Below are 23,588 nucleotides of genomic sequence, written 5' to 3' on the forward strand. Positions count from 1 at the left end.
TATGTATATAGATGTATTAAGAATGAATGTGATTATGATATCTTATCTTCCAAATGTGAGGGAACTCTACAGGTTCTATCATGTGGACACCACAAGGGGAGAGAGAGAGAGAGAGAGAATTTTTATGCCAATTGCCAGAACTTGTCCACTGAATCCGACAGATTTTAGTCATGCCTAAACCCACTTCATTAATCTTGTGTCATTTTCATATTGTTAGGTTTCTTGTTGTAATTTGGGTTAAATCTGTGTCATTTTATTAATTTTGTGGACCTCTGGAAGATTGTAGAAATTTTTGTTTTTTTTTTTATTTGCACACTGTTGGTATATGTCGTGATTCTTATGGAAATGAAAAAAAGGGTAACAAAATAACATTTTTTTCTTGCAAAGAAAAGTAAGCTGAGTCAGCTTCACGCTTTCTCTTCTTTATCTTCTTCCTTGTGTATTGGATTCTTGATCTTGATGATGAGAGAATTGGACAAACAACACGTGACAGGTAGGACCACCCAATTCAATTCACGAAACAAGCAGCAGCAGCCACTTCAAATAAATAATGCCATTTCATAGTACTGTTTGACTTGACTTAATAAGATAGATGTAGAGTTAGAATTTGAGAATTATCATATCAATTCTAATTCAAAATAAAAATCATTGAATTAAGCTCGTTTTTTAAGAAATTATTATAATATCTATCTAATATAACCCTCTCAAATTAAATATATTATTTATTCAATATTCATTCCCCACCCACCAAATTCCTTCAGATTATTGTAATTCAATAATTTCTTTCTCCAATCTTCTATCAAGGATGTTCAACTTAGTGAGTCCCTTACTTTTCTAGCTTTACGGAAATTTTACTCCCAATCAAATAGAATTTGAATAGATTATGTATACTAATATATGCTATATTTTTTTATAATCAGTTTTAATATTTTGAATTAATAATAAAATAATATTTAATTAAACACTTAAAATTAGATTTGCCTGACAGTGCTCATCTTCCGAAATGCTGTCCAAATTCATAATAGCTAAATTATAAGCGAAATTTTTGACTAAAGCTACAGCAATGTATAGAGATGAAATCACGTCAATATTAGAAGTCGAATGCCATTTGAGGTGTGTCGTGTAGCCCACCAGCTTCCTCAGATTGGGGAAAATAACAATGTGAGAGGGACTGCTGGAAAAATTCTACACACACAAAATCAAAACGAACTTATCCGAATGAAGGGATTTATTTGACACATAAGAGGAGCCATATAAAGAAGAATCTGAATATTATTGTTGATGATAAAGAAGACCAAGACCTCCAAGAGTTATACAAATGGGTATTAAAACCTGTTTTTGACTATGCTCGGTACACTTCTACGTTCGTTGCTGTGCGCTCCAGGGTATCAGATTGAATGAATGGAGATTAAATGATAATTGATGTGTTATGTCTGATACAATTTTATATGTATTAGTGAATCATTGGCCAGCTATACTTCTAGGTGATGCAGGCCTTCTGAACTTTGTTGGAGATCTTTCGGGTTGCTACAAGCTGCACTAGGTTCAGATGAGCCTCTCTCCAGATGCTCCAGGAAATCCATCACTACTGGATCAGTCCAAGGCGCTCCAAGTGGAGCTTCTGCACCTGCAACCCACCCTAGATGACCACCTTTCGGTGTCACTATTAGCAAGCATTTCGGATTCGCCTGAGACAACAGGTGATATAATTTATTAGAAAAACCTGAGGCACAATTTGTTTGGATATACAACAATACTTTGCCTCTAAAGCAGCCACAGGACAAAATGGCAAAGGCTGATTAAAGACACAAACAGTACACATACGATGTCCTGTAATCAAAAGAAATGTCTTTCCCCCTTAACATAGTGTGATTGAATGAAGTATATGAAAAGAATAAGGTCTATAATCCAAAACAGAATGGATATGGGATATACTCATTCCCAAATACATTTTGGTAATTTTGTCAATTCAATTGGGGGCTTATTATTTTTGTCATTTGGGACATTCTACTTGGAGTGTCAGACCCATTACCATATTGATTAACATATGACACTATAAAAATCCTGATGGTGCAACCAGATTGCCTTTTAGACTGTGAGCCATGAAGCAGTTGTGAAAAAAAGTTTCCATTATCTTAGTTATTTAATATGACATTAGACAAAGATACACGGTGAAAAGTCTGCCCCCTGTAAGCAATGATCCATGACAAGTTTGGAATACGGCTTTGTTTAAAAGAAAGAACCCCACATACCTTGATATCTTCACGAGGAATTCCCCTTGAAGGAGCAATTGGATCATTTTCAGCCTGAAAACCACTAAGAAACATATTAGTTTATAGGCCTAATTGAGCACTCTGTTCTACACATTGCCTCCATGAACTAAATTTCAATATCTCTACTTATGTTAGAGAAAGCCAATCCAGTATGAGTTGAAACCAAAAAAAAAAAGAAAGAAAGAAAAAGGATATTGTAAATTGAAAATTGACAAAATTATTGTCATAAAATAATCAAAGTTACAAGTCCCTGGCACTGGTCATAAAGGTAAGCAGAGAGTCTAAACCAAAATAGTATGCACCAGGACCTGATAACCAGCTTTAAGATGCCATCGAATTACCATGTTTATTATCAATTTCATAACCTCTCAAACTGGATAATCTTATCCAGAGAAACATAAAAAACATCAAGGCAGCAAAATTTTCCTCTTCATTTTACTTTATATATATATATATATATATATATATATATATATATATATATATATATCTGGTATACCAATGCAAGTGTATTGCTAATAATGTTAAGAAACGGCCCTAGGTATTCTTAGAACTATATGGACAATAAATCATATAACCTTTGCATAAATTTGTGCACAAAGATACTTTTTGATATATGTGTTCAACAATAAGCAGTGAGCAACTCATAACCAGTACAAAATTGTTATCAAGTTCTGCCATGCCTACAGAATTCAGAAAATATTTCCCTCAAAATGGCACTAGCATGGTACCTGGATGCAAAGCAAAGGAATTCGAACATGTTTTATTGAATCAGAACTGCTTGAATTAGAGTAGTAGTCATCCACTGACTTGAAACCAAATGAAACTGCAAGGTGTTGTGGAGAGTACTAAGATAATAGCCAACATAACAATAACAATACCCCAGCCCCAATTGAAAAAAACTGAAAAAATCCCTTTCATGTGGAAAAAACACCTACCACGAGTTAATCCTTCATCAAACTCCCGGACAGACTTGGCTTTGGCAGCCAATGGGATGTTAAATTCACCACCCATGTCTTCAAAGAGAAGAGCATGTCTGCATAAAACATAGATTCTGATGATATTTTCTACACATAGAACAATCAAGTATACACTAGAATGAAGTGGTCAGAGGAAAGTATTCATAACGCAATTACTTCTTAAAAATCCTACAGAGAGCACTAGCAAGAGCTTTGTCATAGACAATGTTAAAGCCCTTACGGAAATCTTCATCTGCAATGATCAAATTGAATGGATTACACAAAGACACTGCACCAGAAAGGCGGCAATCATAAGATTCCTGCAAGTAACACATAATAAACCATGAATGAAACAGAAGCTTAACATAAATATCAGAAAAAAAAAAAAAAAACTAAAAAGGGGCATGGAGAATAAAATCCATTACCCGACCCAAATAACGAACGAGAATATTGGCCCCAAGAGACCAACCAGCTGCGTATAAATTAGCTGTTGGGTATCTACTGGCAACATGTTTCACAACTTCATGCATGTCTCCTAAAAATGAGGCCGAATAGAACTGCATTATATCAGTGCCATGAAATCAATCACATTCTTTACCGAAACATTAAAATTTTTGATTAAAAAAAAAACCCCCAATTCAATCTAAATAGTCAGCAATATGAAGAAAATTAAGTGGTACCTGGGAAGTGGTTACAGGACTGTTTCCACAACCTCGACTGTTGAACACCACAACACGCCATCCTTGTCGTCGCGCTCTAAGTAACATGTGCCTTACGTATTTATCTTCACTCCCGCCAGTTAAACCTGGCTGCAATTCAATAATTCAAATGTTTAAAGATTGTAATTGGCTTTGGAGTTAATTGAAACATAAGAGAGGAGAACTAACCAGTAAAATGAGGATGGGTGAATCGGGAGGCAAGCGTTGGTGGTCGCCGGAGGCCCAATCGAGAGCGACAGAGCCATCGTCTTTGGTGCGGAGACACTCTCGCTTGAGTCTAACGGCAGGCAGCGACCGAAAGAACGCGGCGAATATCGTCTCCACGTGGCGGTTCCAACCAATTACAGGAAATGGAGTGTAGGGACGGTCTCCCAGTGACCTGAGAACGGGCAGGAATGCGTCACGTGCGCCGCCCGTGACTTCCAGTGAAGGATGGGGGGGATGTATGGGCATTGTTTGGTTGGTTACGTGGCGATAACAGATTGGGCGGACCTTGAAACAGAGATTGCTTTGGAGTGCCATATTTCTAAGAGGACGTATCCTATAATATAGCCACAGCCTATTCGCCGTAAAATAAGTGGCTGTAGTAGTTTCATTTAAAATGGAGTCTCTATTTTTTGCATCAATAATATAATTAAACGCATTGTCGTTTTTTGATTTTTGCCGTGTTTGATATGTCATATAGTCAGCGAGTCAGAGTAGATGTTAGGTGAAAGTTTGACCCTATAGTGTGTTTTTCATGAGAAACAAACAGAAAACTTATAACAATGAAGAGCGCATTAATCTCTGCAACACCTAATACATCAGACTTTAATTGATCAAGGAACACAAATTAGAAATAGGACTATTAAAAGAGTTTCATTCATCGGCTTTATTCTCCAAATACTTGTGCTTCTCCTCATCGGTCATGAAAGCTGTGAGAGGAAAAGATTTTCCAATCCCCATGGGAGTCTTGAAATAAATCTTTCCACTTGATGGATCTTCAATGCTCATCTCAGTTATCGGCACCCACAGAAAAACCTGTTTGCTTTTAACGCCAGTCATTTTTTTCATCCTAGACTTCTCTATATATGCAGTCACTTCTACAGCATAGCTGACACGCGAATTACTTCCAGTGAAAAAATGCTCATATGGAGCCTTTTGTTTCATCCACACAAACCCAGTTTCCCGAACTCGTCCACACTCTTCAAGGTCTTTCAATGGGAGTACACCTTTCGGAAAGCCCAGTTCTTCCAGGAGCTCTACAGAATGACGGTAACACTGTTCGGCTCCATACACAATCTCTGCGCCAGCACGTTCATCTTCTCTTGATTTGTCAGTGCTGCTAGCCATGGTTATAATTATATATGTGTGTTTTGAGTTGAGCAACGGAGATCAAATATATGTATATATATATGTATGTATTAATGGTTGTTTGCTGTAGGTTGAGCTGAATTCGATTGTTCAATGGAGTGGTTCACCTAATGCAAAACTGAGTTCACCTAAACGGACCGTTTGTTTGTTTATTTCACAGAGGGTCGTCATGTGGTACCGTATGTTTGGTTTGTTTGGTGACGTAATTGGCGTTCTTTAATGGTGGGTGGATGGAATTTGGACGGTGCAAGTAATGTCTGTCTAGTCAAATTCATCGTTTTCCTTATTCTAAACTGTAGCGCTAATAAAGGTAGTCAAGGAAAACAGAGAAATCAATAATGAAGAAAGTCAAATTCACCTTCCAAAAACTTACTTTGTTCATCAACTCAAATAAGTTCAAATTGCATACTTTTATTTTTCAAATTGAATCCAAGTTTGAACTAGTTTTATTGTTTGAGCTTTGATGATGTATGTAAGTCAGTTTTTGATGGCATTTGCATGAATTTCAACAAATGTTTGCACAAGACAACCAATTTAGGACACACTCAGGTTTCTTGAGCAATCGAACAAATTTTACTAAAGCTGTTGGAGGGGAAAAACAAATGAGAAAGATACATAAATAAACTAATGCATTCCATTATTATGAATTCTGGTAGTAACAAGACCATGATATTATGATTAACATAATAAGTTTTTTAAGGTTTTATTATTCGGAAACTTACCTCTAAAAATGTATGTTCATCATGATTATGATTCCAACCAACCAACCATAACTACCACTGGGTCCAGTCCTTTCCTTTGAGTTGTTGAAATGGGCTATACCACCATTCACATTTTCATCATCCTCCTCAACAAACTTTTTAATTAAAATTACTGCAATACCACATACACATGTATTATATTATATTATATTATACAATATACATTGTTATATCTTTTTACAGAATTCATAATTTAGTTCAAATATATTTCATGAATTTTAAAATTTGATATGATATATGTAACATTTTTTTGTTTAAAATAATGACATCACAATCAAAATTATTATTATTATTATTATTATTATAATTATAAAAATGAAGAAATAATAAATAAAGCTGAAATGGCGAATCCTCATATCATATCATATCATAGTTCATGTGATGTGAGTGCCTTTTTATCCTAGTGAAGAGAAAAGCCAGAGCATGCGGTCAGGCATAAATCAGTGAGTGTTTTGTCCCTCCATGCTTTCTTCCTTCAAATACTTTCAACACCACCTGACCCATCTCATCTAATCTATTCCATCTTCACGCCACTGAACACAACAAGTACCCCCAACTTGTCTTAATCTGGCCTTCCCTCTTTTCTTGTGTTGTTGGATTCTACTCTGGCCGAATCCGAACAACCCCAATTCAAGATTAATGTGTTGATATTCTAACTTCACTAAAAACTATTTTACTTTTAACTTGATTTAAGAAAGTTAGAATTTGAATATTTCAATTAATTTAAACTTGACTCATTTGAAAAATAACACAATCCTTGGCTCATTCAATCTAGACTTAAGTAGGTGGAATTGACTGTAATTCTAGTGCTGTATTCGAAGGTGGTGGATGATTTAAGTGAAAACTCTCAGTTTTTCGCCTAGAGGTAACAAATTAGGGGTGGAGTTGGGCCTAACTAATGGGCTAATTTGAACTTGACTCCAATTTTAGATTGGTAGCTTGAATACATCATAATTAATTTAAGTTTGACTCAAATATAGAACAACCAACTTAAGTTTGAACTCAAATTGCTCGAATTGGTGAATGGTAACATTGGAAAAGGAGAACCCAAGTTAGCAGGATTCCAATCTTCTTGATTACTTTTATGAGTTTCACAACTGGTAATAATTAGGATTGAATCTGAATCAAATTAGTTCAGTTTTAAAAGTTTATTTAACTTGATTTGAATTTATTTATGTAAATTTCAAATATAGCTTAAGCTGGGAGGATTGGTTTGTTTTTAGAATTGAATCTAATTTGAGTTAAAATAAATTCGATTTGGGTTGATTGGCAAATTGACCATATACTTGGACTTTTGGCGCAATTCAAAGTATGTTAAGTAATTTATTAAAATGACATTGTTTCGACTATTATTAAGGTAAAGTGATATTTTTTGTTAATGAGTTATAAATTCGAATTGTAAATCTAAATCACAGACTCAAGTCAAGTTTCAAGTTTCGAATTTTAAAACCAAATTGAACTTAATTAATTTTGATTTAATAAATTTGGACCGAATTCAAATTCTCTTATTTTACAATTGAATCAAATTCGATGAAAGAGTATTCGGGGTTTCGCTCAGATGGGAGCCACCCTAATCTTATTATTATTAAGAATAATACTAATCAAGACTCAGATAGAGAGAAGAAATGTGAGAGAGAGATTTGTAATTAAGATTGAATTCTGGATATAATTACTTGCTTTCATATAAAGAGAGAGAGAGAGAGTAAAGACTCATGAAAGTATAACAGAGAGGGGAGTTTAGTTTGGTGATGGTGTTTGACATATTAGGCGTCAACAAGAATCGGGACTTAACCGTAATTTTACTGTTGATGCTTATTCTCACCGCCGGAAACGGTGGAAAATGGATCTCGTTCGCTGAAGGTAGCGGTGCCGGTACCGGAGGCGGTGGAGGCGGAGGCGGCGCTTTCTGGTATTCGGCTGCTCCTTCTTCCAATGTCGGAATAGCCATCGCCGTGACGGCCATGGCCGGTCTTGCCTTGGCCGCTACCATCTTGTACTCTCATAGGTAACAAGAAACACAAAAATTTTATCCAAAATTAGAGATTTGAAAATTCAAACTTTGTGAAAAGCAAACGAATCTAGATATTGTTGTTTGTTGATTTTAAGTTGTAGTTAAAATGTTAACGGAACGTAAACCGTTGATGAGAGTCCTACGGAGAAGTCACACGTCTTCTTCTTCGTCACCATCATCATCTTCAAATCCCTCTTCATCACCGTCATCGTCTTCGTGGACTCATCTGCGATCGGTTCTGTTAGTAGTTGCTTCTTCGTCGTCGTCATCATCTTCATCTTCTTGCTCACCAGTTAACACTAATCGGTGAGTTCCCATTCTTGTCTACTACTCATCTCCTGTTTTATTTTTACAAATAAAATTAATTTATCGTTCCGACTTTCCTTTCTATTCGGTGCAAAATTTAGAAAGCAAAATACTCCTTTTGCGGGTTTTAAGATTCGGTTCCCAGATCCGATCTGAAAGCACTCGATATCCATTAGTATTTAGGTTCCCTTTTCTTGGTTCTGAATCTGTTCATTGCTTTATGATGTTAGATTTATATTGCTTGGAAGTTTTATCTACAGCCGGGGATTCTATTAACTGTAGTGTCTTTTGTTTAGCTTTCCTGTTGTTAGCTTTTGAGTTGAGGATGAATGTTTTGGGTTTGAGTTGCAGGGTACGATTTAGAGTCCTGTCTGATGAATTTATATTGATCAAAATCCCTTTTTCTGTTCCTCATTCAAGGCCTCTTGGATGCATAGATTAGCACAGTAGCACAGTAGTATTTCTCGGTTATTCTTCCTGATTATGATGCTGGTACTCGTCAAAATTTTCATTGGTGTGGAAGTTTTGATTTGATTTGTTCTCTTGTACGTGTTGTGCAATTACTCTCACCAGTTGATCAATTGCCCATTTCCACTCTCCTCTTCCATACACCCAGTTGTTAAATTTGATGAGTTGAGAGTGTTGCTCTTCCTGTTTGCTTTTGTTTTCTTTGCACATCTCACTGTTTATTGGAAGAAGCTTGTGCTATATCTTTTATTTTCTTTTCATTGTGAAGTTCTCCAAATAACAAGTCTAATGTGTATATGTGCGATGCCCATTGAAACTTCCATTCTTTGTTCTGAATTGTTTTTCCAATAATAATTGTTATTTGCCACTCCCCCTTATTAAGGTAATTATTTGTTTTGTTTCTACTTTTTAAGGGGTACTCTTAAATCACCATGGTCCCGTAGGAGAAGAAAACATGCACTTCTTGCCAAACAATGGAAGAGCTTATTTACTCCAGACGGAAGACTTATTGAAGGTGGCATCAAGTTCTTGAAAAAAGTCCGTAGTGGGGTATGTTATCAAAAATTTGATTAGACTTGCATGTGGACTTGTTCATTTCATATAATTTTCAGTTTTGCCCATTTTGTTTCTCTCTCGCACTCTCTCATACTGTCTTGAGTATTAATTCTTCTTTCTGCAATGCAGGGTGTTGATCCAAGTATAAGAGCAGAGGTTTGGCCATTCCTTCTTGGAGTGTAAGAATCTTCATTCATGTTCAATCAAGCTTATGCATCTTTTTTGACATTAATTATGCGTGTGATGAATATATTAAGTTGATTTAGATATATTTTCTCTCTCCAAAGGACTTTTTTCAAATTTTTAATAGCCTTTAGGTTAATTTGGTCCTCTAAAATCTTGATACACGGCACCTTTCTGTATTGTGTGGCTTTTTATGCCCTCTTACATTGATTCTAGTTTATTGATGTCTTCTACGGTTGCATCCTTCCTTTTCCTGCCCTTGTTCCAGTTTATTGCTATTAACTATTTTTATATTGTCTTCTCTGGTTGTCCCTTTCTAATACAATATATTTGCTTGAAAATACTTATGCATGGCCCCAGTGTTTTTGTCTGCAGGGAATTTGAGCAAATTTCTCTTTTTTCTAATAACCTATAATCCTCTCAGATTAAAGGGAGGGGCAGATTAGAGAGTTATCTTGTTCTGCAAACTTTTGCATCGTATTATGTATTTGTGGATATGTTTTTCTTTTATTCATGCTCCATGAGGTAGTTTGTATTCATAATTATATATTTTCTTAGAGATTTACTGCCTGCATCTGGAAATCATGCCATTTGTTGCCCTTTGTTGGGACTGAGTGCATATATGCTATGCCTATTTAGAGAAGTCCTTATTGTAGTTTGGTCCTAGTGAAATATACCCACAGTCGTTGTAGCTACTCTAAACAGGATTTCTCAACTCTAATACCTTTTGACAATTCCATATTTTTTCTTTCTTAAATGGAAGATGAATGTTTGGTACATGATTTGACTGTGTTTTAAGTTATCTGCTTGAGAAAACCATTTTCTCTGTGTTGAATAGCATATGCTTTACTTATTATGCACTTGCTTTGTTACTTCTTATTATAATTATATTCTTTATTCATTTATTTTGAATTTTTTATTAACAGATATGAGTTAAGCAGTTCCAAGGAAGAAAGAGGTTCTCTTTGCACAAAGAACAGGTATGCTTATCAAATCAATTAGTGTCTTTCTTCGCACATCGGTTTCTAAATGTTGGTCCTGTTAATTGGTGGAACAGAACGTTGTTCTACTTTCTTGCTTCTCCCACCTCTCTTTTTATCCGCTCCTAATAGTTCGCATCATCCTTTTGATTTCCATTTGCACCTATTCCTTTACTGGGTTATATCTATCTTATTAGGTGTGTATGATACAGAAAAGAATATGAGAGCTTGCGGAAAGAGTGCCATAAAATACATCTGCACAGCTTGAAGAGCTCTAAGTTGAAGGAAAATGCTGGAAATAACAGTGATGAGGGCAGTGGCGATTTCAGTCAAGTTCTTGATTCTCCTGGCTTTGAAGACGTGGCAAGTTCCAGGAGGTCTGTTTCCTCCGAGGGAAGAAGTCCAGCAGCTGAGGATCTATATGCCCCTTTGTATGATGAGACCCCTCAGAGCTCTGGTTTATTAATTGAAGGAGAAGGTGATAAGAGTGCACTTACCTGTGAAGATGCATCTGTGGGTGATACCAAATCTACTGATTCTGACTCATCTGAAGAAACTGAAAATGTGCCTCTGCTTTCTACTGAAGAATCTGGAACAAATGAAGTTCTTAATGAGAATGTGAAAGAAAATTCAAAGGAGATCGGCAGTAAGTCCAAATCCCACACATATGAAGATTTTGTCACGTGGCAGAGAATCATTCAACTCGATGCTGTGAGGGCAAATGATGAATGGATTGTTTGCTCACCATCTCAAGCAGCAGTGTCAGAAATTAAGGCACAACGTCTTGCCCAGGCTGTTGGCTTAAAGGATTATGATCATCTGGAACCATTCAGAATTTATCATGCTGCTCGCCTTGTTGCTATACTTGAGGCCTATGCACTATATGATCCTGAAATTGGTTATTGCCAAGGGATGAGTGATCTACTGTCACCAATTGCATCAATTTTGGAAGAGGACCATGAAGCTTTCTGGTGCTTTGTGGGTTTCATGAAAAAGGCCAGGCATAATTTCCGGCTTGATGAAGTTGGAATAAGAAGGCAATTGAGTATTGTTTCGAAGATAATCAAGAGCAAGGATATTCATCTCTACCGGCACTTGGAGAAGCTTGAAGCACAAGATTGCTTCTTTGTGTATAGAATGGTGGTGGTTCTTTTTAGAAGGGAGTTAACTTTTGAGCAGACACTTTGCCTGTGGGAAGTGATGTGGGCAGACCAGGCAGCCATTCGAGCCGGGATTGCAAAGTCAGCTTGGGGTAGCATGAGGCTAAGAGCCCCGCCTACTGATGATCTATTGCTTTACGCAATTGCAGCCTGTGTATTACAAAGGAGGAAGTTGATCATAGAGAAGTATAGCAGCATGGATGAGATCATGAGAGAATGCAATAGTATGGCTGGTCATCTGGATGTTTGGAAGCTTCTAGATGATGCTCATGATTTGGTGGTCACCTTACATGACAAGATTGAGGAAACCCTTTAATGCTCATTGACCACTTTTTCCTTGGATTTCACTGCTTCTTTCTTTTATTCTGTTGCACTAATTGCTGATCCCATTTGATGATCTCTTTAAAAATCCAAGGGATCTTCAGTTGACATTACACTCTGCTTCACACAAGAATTTGATACGCAATTTCTGTACTGAGTAAATTATGGAATTATGATGTATTGCCCCGCTCAGAACTTATTTGAGTGAAGAGGTATCACTGCAAAATTACTGATTTAGACATTGAAGTTTTTGGCTTAATTGTCTTCTTTTCTCTACATTATTTTATCTCAGCTGCTGGTAACTGCCCCTAGCATTCCTTTCCGAGTCATAAGTAATTTTTGGGGTGGATTTCAGTAAAATCTGGGTCATATTTAATTTGATATTCAGTTTGAATGAGTTAGACTCGAATTGAAAAAGGTTCAGATTGTCCAATTCGAATTGAAGAAGGATGAACTTTTCTGAGTTTGAGATTGACGGAGATGTTGGAATTCGCCTTGCAGATAACTCTTTTTTCTCTATTTCAAACGGTTTTTCTTCTCTTTTTCCAGCAATGTTTCTTATGCTTCTGTTATTCGACTCTTTGATATTATTGTTTACCCACTTGAAGAATTCGATTCAAGCAGTTCGTTTAGATCTATTTGAGTTAAGTTTTTGAACTCAAAAGGGTTTTTGTATTCCAGCCTAAGTTGGACTATAAAATAAACAAGATACTGTATAAAAGTCATCATCACCAATCACCAAAACCAGTCAACAAGATTTATCAGAAAATTCTCATGTAACAGTGGAGTGAGGAAGTCATTCTGCTTTTACCACGTGTCCAGTAAATAAATTCACATTTCTTTTATTTTCGGTTGAACTGTCCATTCCGTTCTCCATTGATTACAGATTTCTACCTTTCTCTCTGTTTCCCTTTGCCCTCTCTGATTTCGCTCAATGTCTATGAATCCCGACGAACCTCAATTACAAAACGGCGCCGCACCGGCACCCGAGCCAGATGCAGATCCGAAGGTGGAGGTGACGGAAGAGACCTCGACCCACCCTCCGTCTACCGAACAAACGCCTCAAAAAGAAATACAAAAGAATGAAGGGAACCGAAATTTCACGATGAGAGAGTTGCTTACTGATTTGAAAAGCGAAGATGGTGAAAATAGCATCAACGACGCAAGCCCCAGGTCTCTGTTCTGACTGTTGATTCTCTGATTCGCTTTGTTTATATCAAAATCTACCGTGATATCTATAGCAGTGTGAAAACGAAGTCGTTGAAATACTGGCATTCTTCAGTTGAATCAAGTTTGGTATTGCTGTTGAGCCGTTAATTGCGAGCTTTAAGAGTTAATCGGTTTCTTTGCCGTTTCTTTCTCTGTAATTTGATGTTAAATTTACACAGAACTTTAACTCCTTCCTAAATCATTACGTCAGAAATTGATTTTTCCACCCACGTGATGTGATAACCTTAAAATTACTTCTAATTGATTGGAAGTGTGTTGCTAGTATTATGAAATGTCATTGGTAATGTTCTTTGCATTATATTTAGTGCTTTTTAAGTTATATATTTGCATTACTAAATCTTTAGTATTTGTTCATTTTGTGACTCTGAATCGCTGCAGTCAAGGGAATACACCACACCAATTCTCAGAGCAAAACAATGCTGCTATGGAGTTGATCAGTAGTGTCACAGGTGTTGATGAAGAGGGTCGATCTCGCCAGCGAATTCTTACATTTGCTGCTAAGAGGTACTTTGATTTTATTCAGTGGCTCTTGGTTATCAGTCTGGCTGTTAATGAGTTCTGTTTTCAGTTTTCTTTCCAATGAAACAAAATTTCAAATCGTTTTTGTTTTCAGAATCACATTATTTTTCTGTTATAAAATCTTGCTTTTTCAAACTTATAGTCTGTGCCTTAATTTGTAGGTATGCCAGTGCCATAGAGAGAAACCCAGAAGATTATGATGCGTTATACAATTGGGCATTGGTTCTTCAGGTTAGAGATTTTCTCTGATTGGAAATATATTGAATTTTTCATTCTCTTGTGCTTTTTGAAATCTCAACCATGTGGCTTATTTGTTTTCCAAGGCCCCCTGCAACTTTTTTATGAATCTGGTGTTATTAAATAGTGCTTGTAATGTGACTCTGAATTGGTTTTACTATACCGAAATGCTAATCATGGAATGAATGGGATTACAACAGTTTTACATGGCACTCAAAAAGACCATATTAAATTTGAGGACTATTATCTTCTTTATTATTCATTATTGTGTTCTAGATTGTCTCAACATTGACAAACAGCATGTATCCATAACATTTACATTGTCACAGGATTGTTGTTTGGCTTGCAGGAAAGTGCTGATAACGTCAGTCCAGATTCTACTTCACCTTCTAAAGATTCTTTGCTTGAGGAAGCTTGTAAAAAGTATGATGAAGCTACACAGCTTTGCCCTACACTTCATGATGTATGTATGAATCTTCATATCCTAGATAATATTATTGGATTCTTTAAAGCAGTAATTTGAAAAGTCTGGTTCTACAAGGATGGTACTTGCCTACAACTTAAACAAAATTGCATTGGAATTTGGATGTTTACATATCTCTATTTTCAGTCATTCTGACTTATGAATACATTTATCTGTTTAATCTGCGATTTCAGTTGTCTTGATAAATGAAGTAATATAGGATAATAATATTGTTTATGGTAGCTTTTAGGGACTTTTTCATATTTTTTATCGCTTGTATAGTATTTTTCTAATTGCTCACATGCCTTCATAATAATAATATGGTCGCTCTTTAAAAATTCTACCCTTATGAGATTATCTTGGATTGTGTGTGTACTTTTGTTTTATATTTGTGCTTTTACAATATTTTGTTAATAATCATCTTTGCTGATAATTGTGTTTTTGGTACCTGACAGGCTTTCTACAACTGGGCCATAGCAATTTCTGACCGAGCAAAAATGCGAGGCCGTACTAAGGAGGCTGAAGAACTGTGGAAGCAGGTTTATTTATACCCTTTCTGTATTATCGTCAAACTTTTGAAAAATAAAAACATATCTAGAATTTTGGTTGTTGCTTGTGTCAAGCTGGTCATATGCTGCGACATTATGATATCTGCAATAGATTGTTGTAGTGAATATAAAACCATTATTCTTGCCTATCCATGTACCACCATTTAGAGTGAGTGAACTTTATGACATTTAATGAGTCAATGATTCTGTGTAGGAAGTCAATATTTTGGAAGTTCCCACCATACGCACATGCAGGCACACACTGCATAAGAACTCACATATTAACATATTATTTTAACTTTATCTTTTTACTTTTCTTGATCTTTAGATTTAACTGTCCTGAATTGTTCTCTTAGAAGAATCACATTAATCACATTTAAAATGAAGTGTTTATTTTCTTTTGCATGTAGGCAACAAAAAACTATGAGAAAGCCGTCCAACTCAACTGGAACAGTCCCCAGGTATATCTGAAGAAATTGTTGAACCATGATCTCATTTTTAGTTTGAATCCCACAATCATTTGAAGCTATACTTTCTCCTCTTCTGTCATTGTGTGCTTAATATGATTCTTTTTGACTTATGCCGATTCTTTGTCAGGCTCTTAACAATTGGGGTCTTGCTTTACAGGTAGGTTTTTTTACTTTAATGTTGTTCCAAAGAGAAACTTTGTTTCACTGTGTTTTCTTTTTGTTAATCATAATCTTAATAGCACCAACTAATGGCCTTGTAAATTTTTATTGCTTTTTTTCCACGTGTAGTCATACTCGGACATTTGATTTCTTTGATATGCAATTTTTAGGAACTCAGTGCAATTGTTCCTGCACGAGAAAAGCAAACAATTGTGAGAACAGCAATTAGTAAGGTATAAAAGTCATTTGGAGACATTAGAGTGCTTGGATGAATATTAGGAACAAGCAGCAAAGTAATTTGGCATCTGACATATCCTACTATAACTCTATAAGTTATTCTCATATCTTCTATGCTTATGATGCCTTTTCCTTGTCTTTCGTTTCAGTTCCGGGCTGCCATAAAATTGCAGTTTGACTTCCATCGAGCTATATACAACCTTGGGACTGTCTTGGTCAGTTTGTTTCTTTTCCTTATTTGAAGCATGAACTTGGCTGTTAAAGTTCATTGTTATATTATCTATTCTTATTTCTTAACTTGGCTATTAACTTCTATTGAAACGCTTCATTTTTATATTATCTTGTGTATTTCAAGTGAGCTTTAAATCTTGAATTCACTTTGTTCCAATATGCAGTATGGATTAGCAGAGGACACATTAAGAGCTGGAGGCGCAGCAAATCCTAAAGATGTTACCCCTAATGAGTTGTATAGTCAATCAGCCATCTACATTGCTGCTGCCCATGCTTTAAAACCAAGTTACTTAGTAATTACACATATTTGTGCTTCATAATTTTTTCTTTAGATACTGTTTTAGACTAAGTAGGTTTTGTTGAGATAGATTACAAGTTTCTCTTTCCGTTTTGTTGCCAATTAAACCTTCTATCACATACACAACTGTTTAATGTGCCATATTGATGGAAACTAAATCTTCTGTGGTCTATTTGGAAGGTTACTATAACTGCCATATGGTCCTGGTCAAATCCAGTCTTTTCACTCTCTTTCTCATCTTAAATTTCTTTACTGACAGAGATGAGAGGATTCTTTAGCAACTCGACGAACTATGAACTTATTTTTCTTTTTCTGCCCTTCCTGTTGAATCAATGCATAATATGTTTCTATTGTTCTTTACTTTTTTTCATTACCAATAGATGAGTTTTTACTTTGTTTTTACAGGTTTACAGCAGTGCCTTGCGGCTTGTGCGTTCCATGGTCTGTATTTTTTCTCCTCCACATTTTTTTTTTGTGTATTTTCTCTGCCTCCAAAATGCATTTTAACTTTATATTGTGACAGTACTAATGATAATCTGTCATTATATGATTAGGTGTTACTTTATCCTTATATCAAAATTACTCAATTCTATGATAACACATCATCGTTAGTACTCATTTTAAGTATATATAATCTTATTGCTTTATATTTGTATGTGGTCAAATGTATCTTTCTGGAGACAGACAGTCATTAATTTGATCTCTAGCATTTATTGTGCTCAGGTCAATGTTCTTTCTAGTACCTTTTGGTGCTAAGCTTGATCACGGCCTCGGCCAAATTAAATATAATTTTGTGTTTTCATTGTACCATACCAGGAGTTTACTTCAATGCACTAATAATTTTGTGTGCAATCTTGTTGGGGTCTCATTCCATTTGTCAGTAGAAGAGAAATGAGATTTCTAATTTTGGGTTATGTTGGGTTCAGTAAAGCATTTATGAATGGAAGATGAGTTATTCAATTTAAAAGGTCTGACAGCCTTCTGTTGTCAACAGCTGCCTTTACCTTACCTGAAAATTGGATATTTGATGGCACCACCTGCGGGTAGTGTAGTGGCACCTCATAGTGATTGGAAAAGATCGCAGTTTGTTTTGAATCAGGAAGGGCTTCAACAGGTAAATCTTGATTTGTTCACCCGTTTGTGCCTATCAAGACGGTTGTTCATGTGAATACAATTTGTCCTTGTTCATTTGTCATTGATACAATTAGTGTGGATTTGGATGAAAGCTCTATAAACAAATCTATTTCTTTCCTCTTTCTAAAATTTATTTCTGCTCTTGTGCAGGTTAACAAAATTGAACAGAAGCAAGTTTCCCGAAGCCTATCTGGCATGTCAGAAGATTTTAGTCCGGACAGAAGGACCATCAGAATCGAAGTTCCTGATATTGTTTCTGTATCAGCTTGTGCTGATCTGACTTTACCGCCAGGTGCAGGCCTCTGCATTGACACGATTCATGGACCAGTTTTCATGGTAAATACAGTTGAATATTTCTTCAAACCACTCTTTTGAAGACTCAATGATATATATGTGTTGCATCCCAACTTCCTAAGCCCAAGCTTGATTTAGATTCTGCTTATTGATCCTTTAGGTTGCTGACTCATGGGAATCCCTAGATGGATGGCTTGATGCGATCCGTCTAGTTTACACAATCTATGCTCGAGGAAAGGCTGCCGTTCTGGCAGGTATAATGTCTAGCTGAGTATGTGTGCTTGTTGATTGTATCACAGTGGAGACATTTTTCCCCAGGAACTTGATAATTTATTAATGGGATTTGGTTACGGAAATAAATATTCTGTATATTATAAATTTTTGGGGCGGAAAATGTTGTTTCAGTTTGAGTATGCAGAGCAGCACCCAAATTCAATAATTTATTTCAAATGATGAATTGTAATAGATTTTTCAAAAGATCCTCTTAGAAGGATAGTGAAGTATAAATAGTTTCTCTTATATTTTTTTTAAAATGTGGTTTTAATAATTTGATTATTTTGATACGATGTCTCAAACATGGTTATTAGTATTGTATGATATGCGATATATATTATATGAAAAAATGAGGTGAAATTAGGGTTGGATTTAAGCCGAGCTGAGCTCGGTTCGCAACTGGCTCGGGCTCGGCTCGGTTTATTTATGGCCGGCTCGAGTTCGGTTCGAGCTCTACTCGAGCTGAACTCGGTTCGGCTTGGGCTCGGCTTGAGTTCGGTTCGGCTCATTTACGGCTCGATTCGGCTCATTTTTCATATCAAAACGATATCGTTTTGTATATATATGGATCAAAACGACGTCGTTTTGTATAAAAAATTAAAAAAAAAAATCTACTAAGCAAGTTCGAGCTCGGCTCGTTTCGGGCTCTAACCGAGCCGAGCCGAGCTCGAGCTCGAGCTGGCTCGGTTCGAGTCCAGCCCTAGGTGAAATACAACATGAATTTTATGGTGTATTGAAATTGCTACAATGCAACGGACGTATTGCATGGTATAATATGTGTCATTCTCTCTCTCTCTCTCTCTCTCTCTCTCTCTCTCTCTCTCTATATATATATATATATATATATATATATATATAAAGTGATAATGTGATAAAGAGTCTGTTGAAATTTCACAATTTTGAGATTTTTATAATGTTTTAAGTAATAACGCAATAATTGAGAATTTTGATTTTTTTTTTTTTTAAATATGGCATATCCTATGATTCAATATGCAATAGATGATTTGAAAGATTAGGTTTTTTATGCAAGATGTGATACATAATTTGACTAATGGTAATGGGTGCTACAACCCATTGTTAAAACAATAGAGAAATACATGATTTGGAAATTACAACTTGTATGCATGATACGGTACCTGTTTTGACAACAAGGAGAGCAAGTATTACAATCCAAGGCTAAGTCTCACAATTCATTTCATAAATTTCGACCAGCAATGTGCTTTGTTTTCTTTGTATTTTTTTTGGATATTTTCCTGATCATTAGGCTCTCCTTCAGGAATTGGGACCCGAGAATTTCATGCAGATAGGAGGATTTATTTTGGCCAAAGCAAGTATTGAGGCCGGAAGAGTCCAGAGGCCTTCGCCACAAATTAATCCTGAAGCAACTGCTGGAACCATTACTTCTGCTCTCTTGGTATCCATTTTATGCCACACAAACACAACCAGACTCCCAACACACATGTCAATTGCAAAGTATGCACCTACCAGAAACGGCACTGCCATCACCATCGGCAGTGGCATCCATTTCCCAAGCTTTTCCGGTAAAATATCTCTTGCCACGTTCACAGCCACCGCAAAAGCAAAGAAGCCATAACAGATCTGTAAGCAGTGTTGGGGCAGTGCAGAGAAGCCTTGAACGCCAATAATTGCCATGTTTCTGTATATCAAAGCGTAAGGAGCTTTGAATTCTCCATTGGGATTTCCTACATCAAATGCCTTGTAGAACAGAAAGAAACTGAGAGGAGCCGTCACACACCCTATGGCTGTGCCAATTACTTGGCTCAGAAACATTGCTCTCGGTGAGGTGAGAGTGTAATGAGCTGTTTTAAAATCTTGCATAAGAATGCAAGCAACTGAAACCACAGATTTAATGAGACCACAGCCAACAAGCCCTGCCACCAATCCATCCTCTTTTCCAGACAATGCTGCAAGAACAAATAGTGCCACCTTTCCATAATTATACGCCATGTTTATGTCAGTGAGACCGGCGCCATAGGCATTACAGAACGACAGAGAAGGAGCAAGAATGTAGGCTGTGACAGCATAATACCACTTGAGTTGAGGGAACATGATTGGGATCACAATTGTGGACAAGATGGAAAAGATTATGTATCCAGCAACTCCTATCCACATTGGAATAGTTTCTCTAAGAAACAATTCATCCAGTCTAACATCTTCATTCGACTTCTTCGTGTCATCGTTGCCTGCATTGAGCTGCCGCTGCTTCTTTAATCTGCCATAAATGTTGATGATTGTGACCAACAGTATCTTGAGGAAATTATACAGTCCGTCTCCTAGAATGAGAGCAACTGATAGAAAAACTTTGTAGCCATACAAGCTCTTCATGTCGCTTTCTTGTAAACTCTCGGAGAACCAACGCCCTTTATGCTGATTGATGAGTGGCCACATTATCCCATAAGAAAGAACAGCTCCAAGAAGCAAAGACAAGTTCACTAAATGGGAACAAATCATCCCTGCTCCCACATAAGTCATACTAAAATCGAAGTAGAATCTGCAAAAACAAAATCAGGAAAGTTATCATTTGCAGTTTTGCTTTCAGCAAATATTTGTATATACAGAAACAGTTAAGTAGGTATAAACAAATTGACATTTCATCACTCGATAACACATCAATTTGTTTGTATTATTAGTATCCACTGTATTGTATTATTCAAAAGAAATTCATACGTTTGCTTGAAGGCTTGCAAACCAAAAGTAGGGAATTGTTTAAATCCACAATTTTCATAACGGCTGTAAAACCACTGGAAAAATCCCCACAAGAAGCTCATTGAGAAATACTTCGTGAATCCACTCACTTGTTTCCTGCAACAATATTTTTTAATTAAACTAAGAAACATTTTTCCCATAACATAGGGAGTAAGAGTGGTCATTGTCGTTGTGTATGTACTTAGCGATTTTATCTCCCTGGTTATGAAACCCATTAATGAGAACTGCAGTTGCCAGGCCACTTGGATAGGTCAACTTGAGGTCCACTATCATAATCTGCAGAATTATTATCAAAACCCCATGAATAATTCAGCTCCGGTGTCAGGATAAGTTCAATAAATTTGCGTAATAATTGCTATCCATAATGACATAAAGTTCTTGAAAGTCCTAGAAAATCCATTTTGCTAGTTGACTTACGCATATATAGTTCATATCTGTCACGCCACTAACATATATAATGGTTGACAATTGAAAGCACTACTGCCATGTTTCATCATAGAAGCTGAGAAGAACTAGATATATAGATATACCTTCCTGAGAGGGATTAAAACAAAAAGGCCAACAAAGCAAACTACAGAAAGATAGCCAGTCATCCAACCAAGTGCAGGTTCCTTGATAGCTCTTGGAGAGTTCCCTGGAGTGTTCACACCTGATAACTCATATGTCTTCTTGTTTAATCCCAAAAGATATGAAGCAAACCCACCTATATTCAGCACAAACATCAGATAAAAAGTTTATATATGTTTGTATATATATATATATATATATATGTATATCAAGTAAATGACCTCAGACCTCCAACAGAAATGCTGTAACATGCAACTGCACAGGTTTGTATCATAGTATTCTCTTGGCGAGTGAAGGGTCTTGATACATAGCCAGCCTTGTGAAGAATTTTAGTCCATGTTCGGATAAACACAAAGGCAAGAAGCGCAGCAGAGACGTTCAGATTAGGAACCAAACCTGTTGTGAGATTCAATTTCATGGCTATCACACTGTACATGACTCCAATCAAAGTGCTCACAATGAGTCCCCGTATTGAGATTTGTTGTGTCCATGGTTGAAGTCTCTTTGACCCTTCTGATTCCTGCTGCTGCGTATCTCCAGACTCCTCTACTTCAATCTCTGTCTTTTCTTCTTCTTGTTCTACACTCATTGCTGCTTGGCTTGATCAGAAGAAAAGAAAAGCGAACTTCATTCAAAGTAAGTGAAACTATAAGATATCTCCGACAAAAGAAGGCTTGATATGGGCAAATTTATAATTATAACAAGCATAACTAGGCACAGCCATAGCTGTTATTTTTCGGGCTGGCCGATTTGGTGACGTTTCTCTCTTTTTTTCTCCTCCATTGAGATGGTTAAGCGTTGTGAGTAGGCAAGATTCTCTTTTCTCTTCAAGTGGACTTTTTACTTATCTTTTCTTCTCTTTTTAAAGTTTGATTTCCATCCCTACCTCTTGGTCTAAATCTTCTATTGAAGAAAACTCAACCATTGAAAACCTGTAAGCAGTGGGACAGGCATCCATTGAGTTGAAAATGACAGCAATATTCAAGACTCTGTAATTGCTCATATAAGTCAGAGATCATTGCTTGCGAAGTCACTAGTTTTCATATAATTATTAGAATTAGAAGGGGAGAATTAAGATATAAATAAATTTTATATATATATATATATTTTATCAAGTTGAAAATGTATCATTTTAATATAGGTATGAAATAGTTGTTTGGCGTCTTAAAATAATAATGAGTGTAAGGAGAAAGGAAAAGGCTGTGTTGGTGGGATATGAATGAATAGTGAGAATATGTGTATATAAATCACTCATTTTTTATTTCATTTTCTGGATTTGAAGAATTATATTATAATAAATATGGGAATGGCCCCGTGAATGAGAATGTGCAAAGAGGCTCATCCATCAAGTAAAAGTTAAGTTAAAATTTGTGAAGGTTTTTTCAAGTATGAACAAGTTCGAAAGTTGATAAATGTGGAAGGGAATGGTATGGTAGGGTAGGGTATTCATAGAAAATGAAAACGAATCAGGCACCATTTATTTAACATGTTATCTTCTTCCTTTATTCCTTCCCTTCCCTTCCCTTCCCATCCTAAAATAAAAAAAAATATTGGAGTACTAATTCTTTTTATGAAAAGTTTGATTCATTGCCTTAATTGTTGTAGGGTCAAAATCGGTGAGACGAATTAAGGTGAGGTACATGCAGAACAAGTCATATACGGTTCGTATTAATTGCCAACAAACAATACATGCATCTTATGATTGACTCAATCCTCTTTGAAATGAAATGTCACCAAGAAAATCCCTCAATAAAACAAAAAACACACTGCACAATTTGCTGTTCCTTACCCACATCAATGGGGACTTGAAAACTAGTTTGATTTGACATGTTCTCATAAAGGACAACCAACGCAATGACATCAAATTCAATTAATAATTTTAATAGTTAAACGAACCAATTATATCAATAGTATTATTATTATTATTATAAGTAAGTATATTTTTACTTTGTTTGTACCACAACAATACAAAACAAACTAATTGTTTTTCTTTTAGAAAGTTTAAAAAACTATCCATTTGTTTGACTTTCAATTCATAAAACATCAAAATTACAATCTTAAATTCTCAAATTGGTAGAAATTTCGAGTCCATCCAAATGTTGAGTTGTATTGTAACTCTATTATTATTATTATTATTATTTGGCATAAACGC

At 36.0% G+C, this 23,588-nt stretch overlaps 5 protein-coding genes across 9 annotated transcripts; 2 read left to right on the forward strand and 3 right to left on the reverse strand.

Annotated features, from left to right (window-relative positions):
- Positions 1-1,254: 1,254 nt before the first annotated feature.
- On the reverse strand, positions 1,255-4,532 carry LOC123212084 (embryogenesis-associated protein EMB8). Its single transcript, XM_044631123.1, has 8 exons — positions 4,120-4,532; positions 3,913-4,041; positions 3,658-3,789; positions 3,410-3,552; positions 3,212-3,309; positions 3,005-3,099; positions 2,253-2,306; positions 1,255-1,688 (listed from the first exon to the last, which is right to left on the reverse strand). Exons 1-8 carry the CDS (start codon positions 4,471-4,473, stop codon positions 1,473-1,475), a joined length of 1,221 nt encoding a protein of 406 aa, XP_044487058.1. The 5' UTR covers positions 4,474-4,532; the 3' UTR covers positions 1,255-1,472.
- Positions 4,533-4,710: 178 nt separating this feature from the next.
- Positions 4,711-5,579, reverse strand: LOC123212085. The gene has a single exon (XM_044631124.1). It carries the CDS (start codon positions 5,281-5,283, stop codon positions 4,810-4,812), a length of 474 nt encoding a protein of 157 aa, XP_044487059.1. The 5' UTR covers positions 5,284-5,579; the 3' UTR covers positions 4,711-4,809.
- A 2,012-nt stretch (positions 5,580-7,591) lies between these two features.
- On the forward strand, positions 7,592-12,308 carry LOC123210592 (rab GTPase-activating protein 22-like). 4 transcript variants are annotated; one of them, XM_044629048.1, is made up of 6 exons: positions 7,931-8,070; positions 8,172-8,382; positions 9,264-9,399; positions 9,535-9,584; positions 10,515-10,568; positions 10,781-12,308. In XM_044629048.1, the coding sequence occupies exons 2-6, from the start codon at positions 8,183-8,185 to the stop codon at positions 12,042-12,044; spliced, it is 1,704 nt and encodes a 567-aa protein (XP_044484983.1). In that variant the 5' UTR covers positions 7,931-8,070; positions 8,172-8,182; the 3' UTR covers positions 12,045-12,308. The 4 variants fall into 4 exon arrangements, with proteins under 4 accessions (XP_044484982.1, XP_044484981.1, XP_044484983.1 ...); XM_044629050.1 differs by having other exon boundaries at positions 7,932-8,070; positions 8,178-8,382; XM_044629047.1 differs by having other exon boundaries at positions 7,592-8,382.
- Positions 12,133-18,388, forward strand: LOC123210593 (protein HLB1). 2 transcript variants are annotated; one of them, XM_044629052.1, is made up of 14 exons: positions 12,133-12,261; positions 13,658-13,783; positions 13,960-14,029; positions 14,385-14,498; positions 14,954-15,037; positions 15,457-15,507; positions 15,644-15,673; positions 15,846-15,908; positions 16,062-16,127; positions 16,308-16,436; positions 16,847-16,882; positions 17,436-17,555; positions 17,726-17,911; positions 18,030-18,388. In XM_044629052.1, the coding sequence occupies exons 2-14, from the start codon at positions 13,704-13,706 to the stop codon at positions 18,138-18,140; spliced, it is 1,140 nt and encodes a 379-aa protein (XP_044484987.1). In that variant the 5' UTR covers positions 12,133-12,261; positions 13,658-13,703; the 3' UTR covers positions 18,141-18,388. The 2 variants fall into 2 exon arrangements, with proteins under 2 accessions (XP_044484987.1, XP_044484986.1); XM_044629051.1 differs by lacking the exon at positions 12,133-12,261 and adding an exon at positions 12,452-13,222.
- Positions 18,389-19,142: 754 nt separating this feature from the next.
- LOC123211871 (metal-nicotianamine transporter YSL1-like) lies at positions 19,143-22,431 on the reverse strand. Its single transcript, XM_044630815.1, has 5 exons — positions 21,665-22,431; positions 21,400-21,572; positions 21,051-21,145; positions 20,831-20,965; positions 19,143-20,654 (listed from the first exon to the last, which is right to left on the reverse strand). Exons 1-5 carry the CDS (start codon positions 22,023-22,025, stop codon positions 19,415-19,417), a joined length of 2,004 nt encoding a protein of 667 aa, XP_044486750.1. The 5' UTR covers positions 22,026-22,431; the 3' UTR covers positions 19,143-19,414.
- Between the last annotated feature and the right edge of the window lie 1,157 nt (positions 22,432-23,588).

Source organism: Mangifera indica, chromosome 3 (genome assembly GCF_011075055.1).
Source record: "Mangifera indica cultivar Alphonso chromosome 3, CATAS_Mindica_2.1, whole genome shotgun sequence".
In the NCBI taxonomy this organism is placed as follows: Eukaryota; Viridiplantae; Streptophyta; class Magnoliopsida; order Sapindales; family Anacardiaceae; genus Mangifera; species Mangifera indica.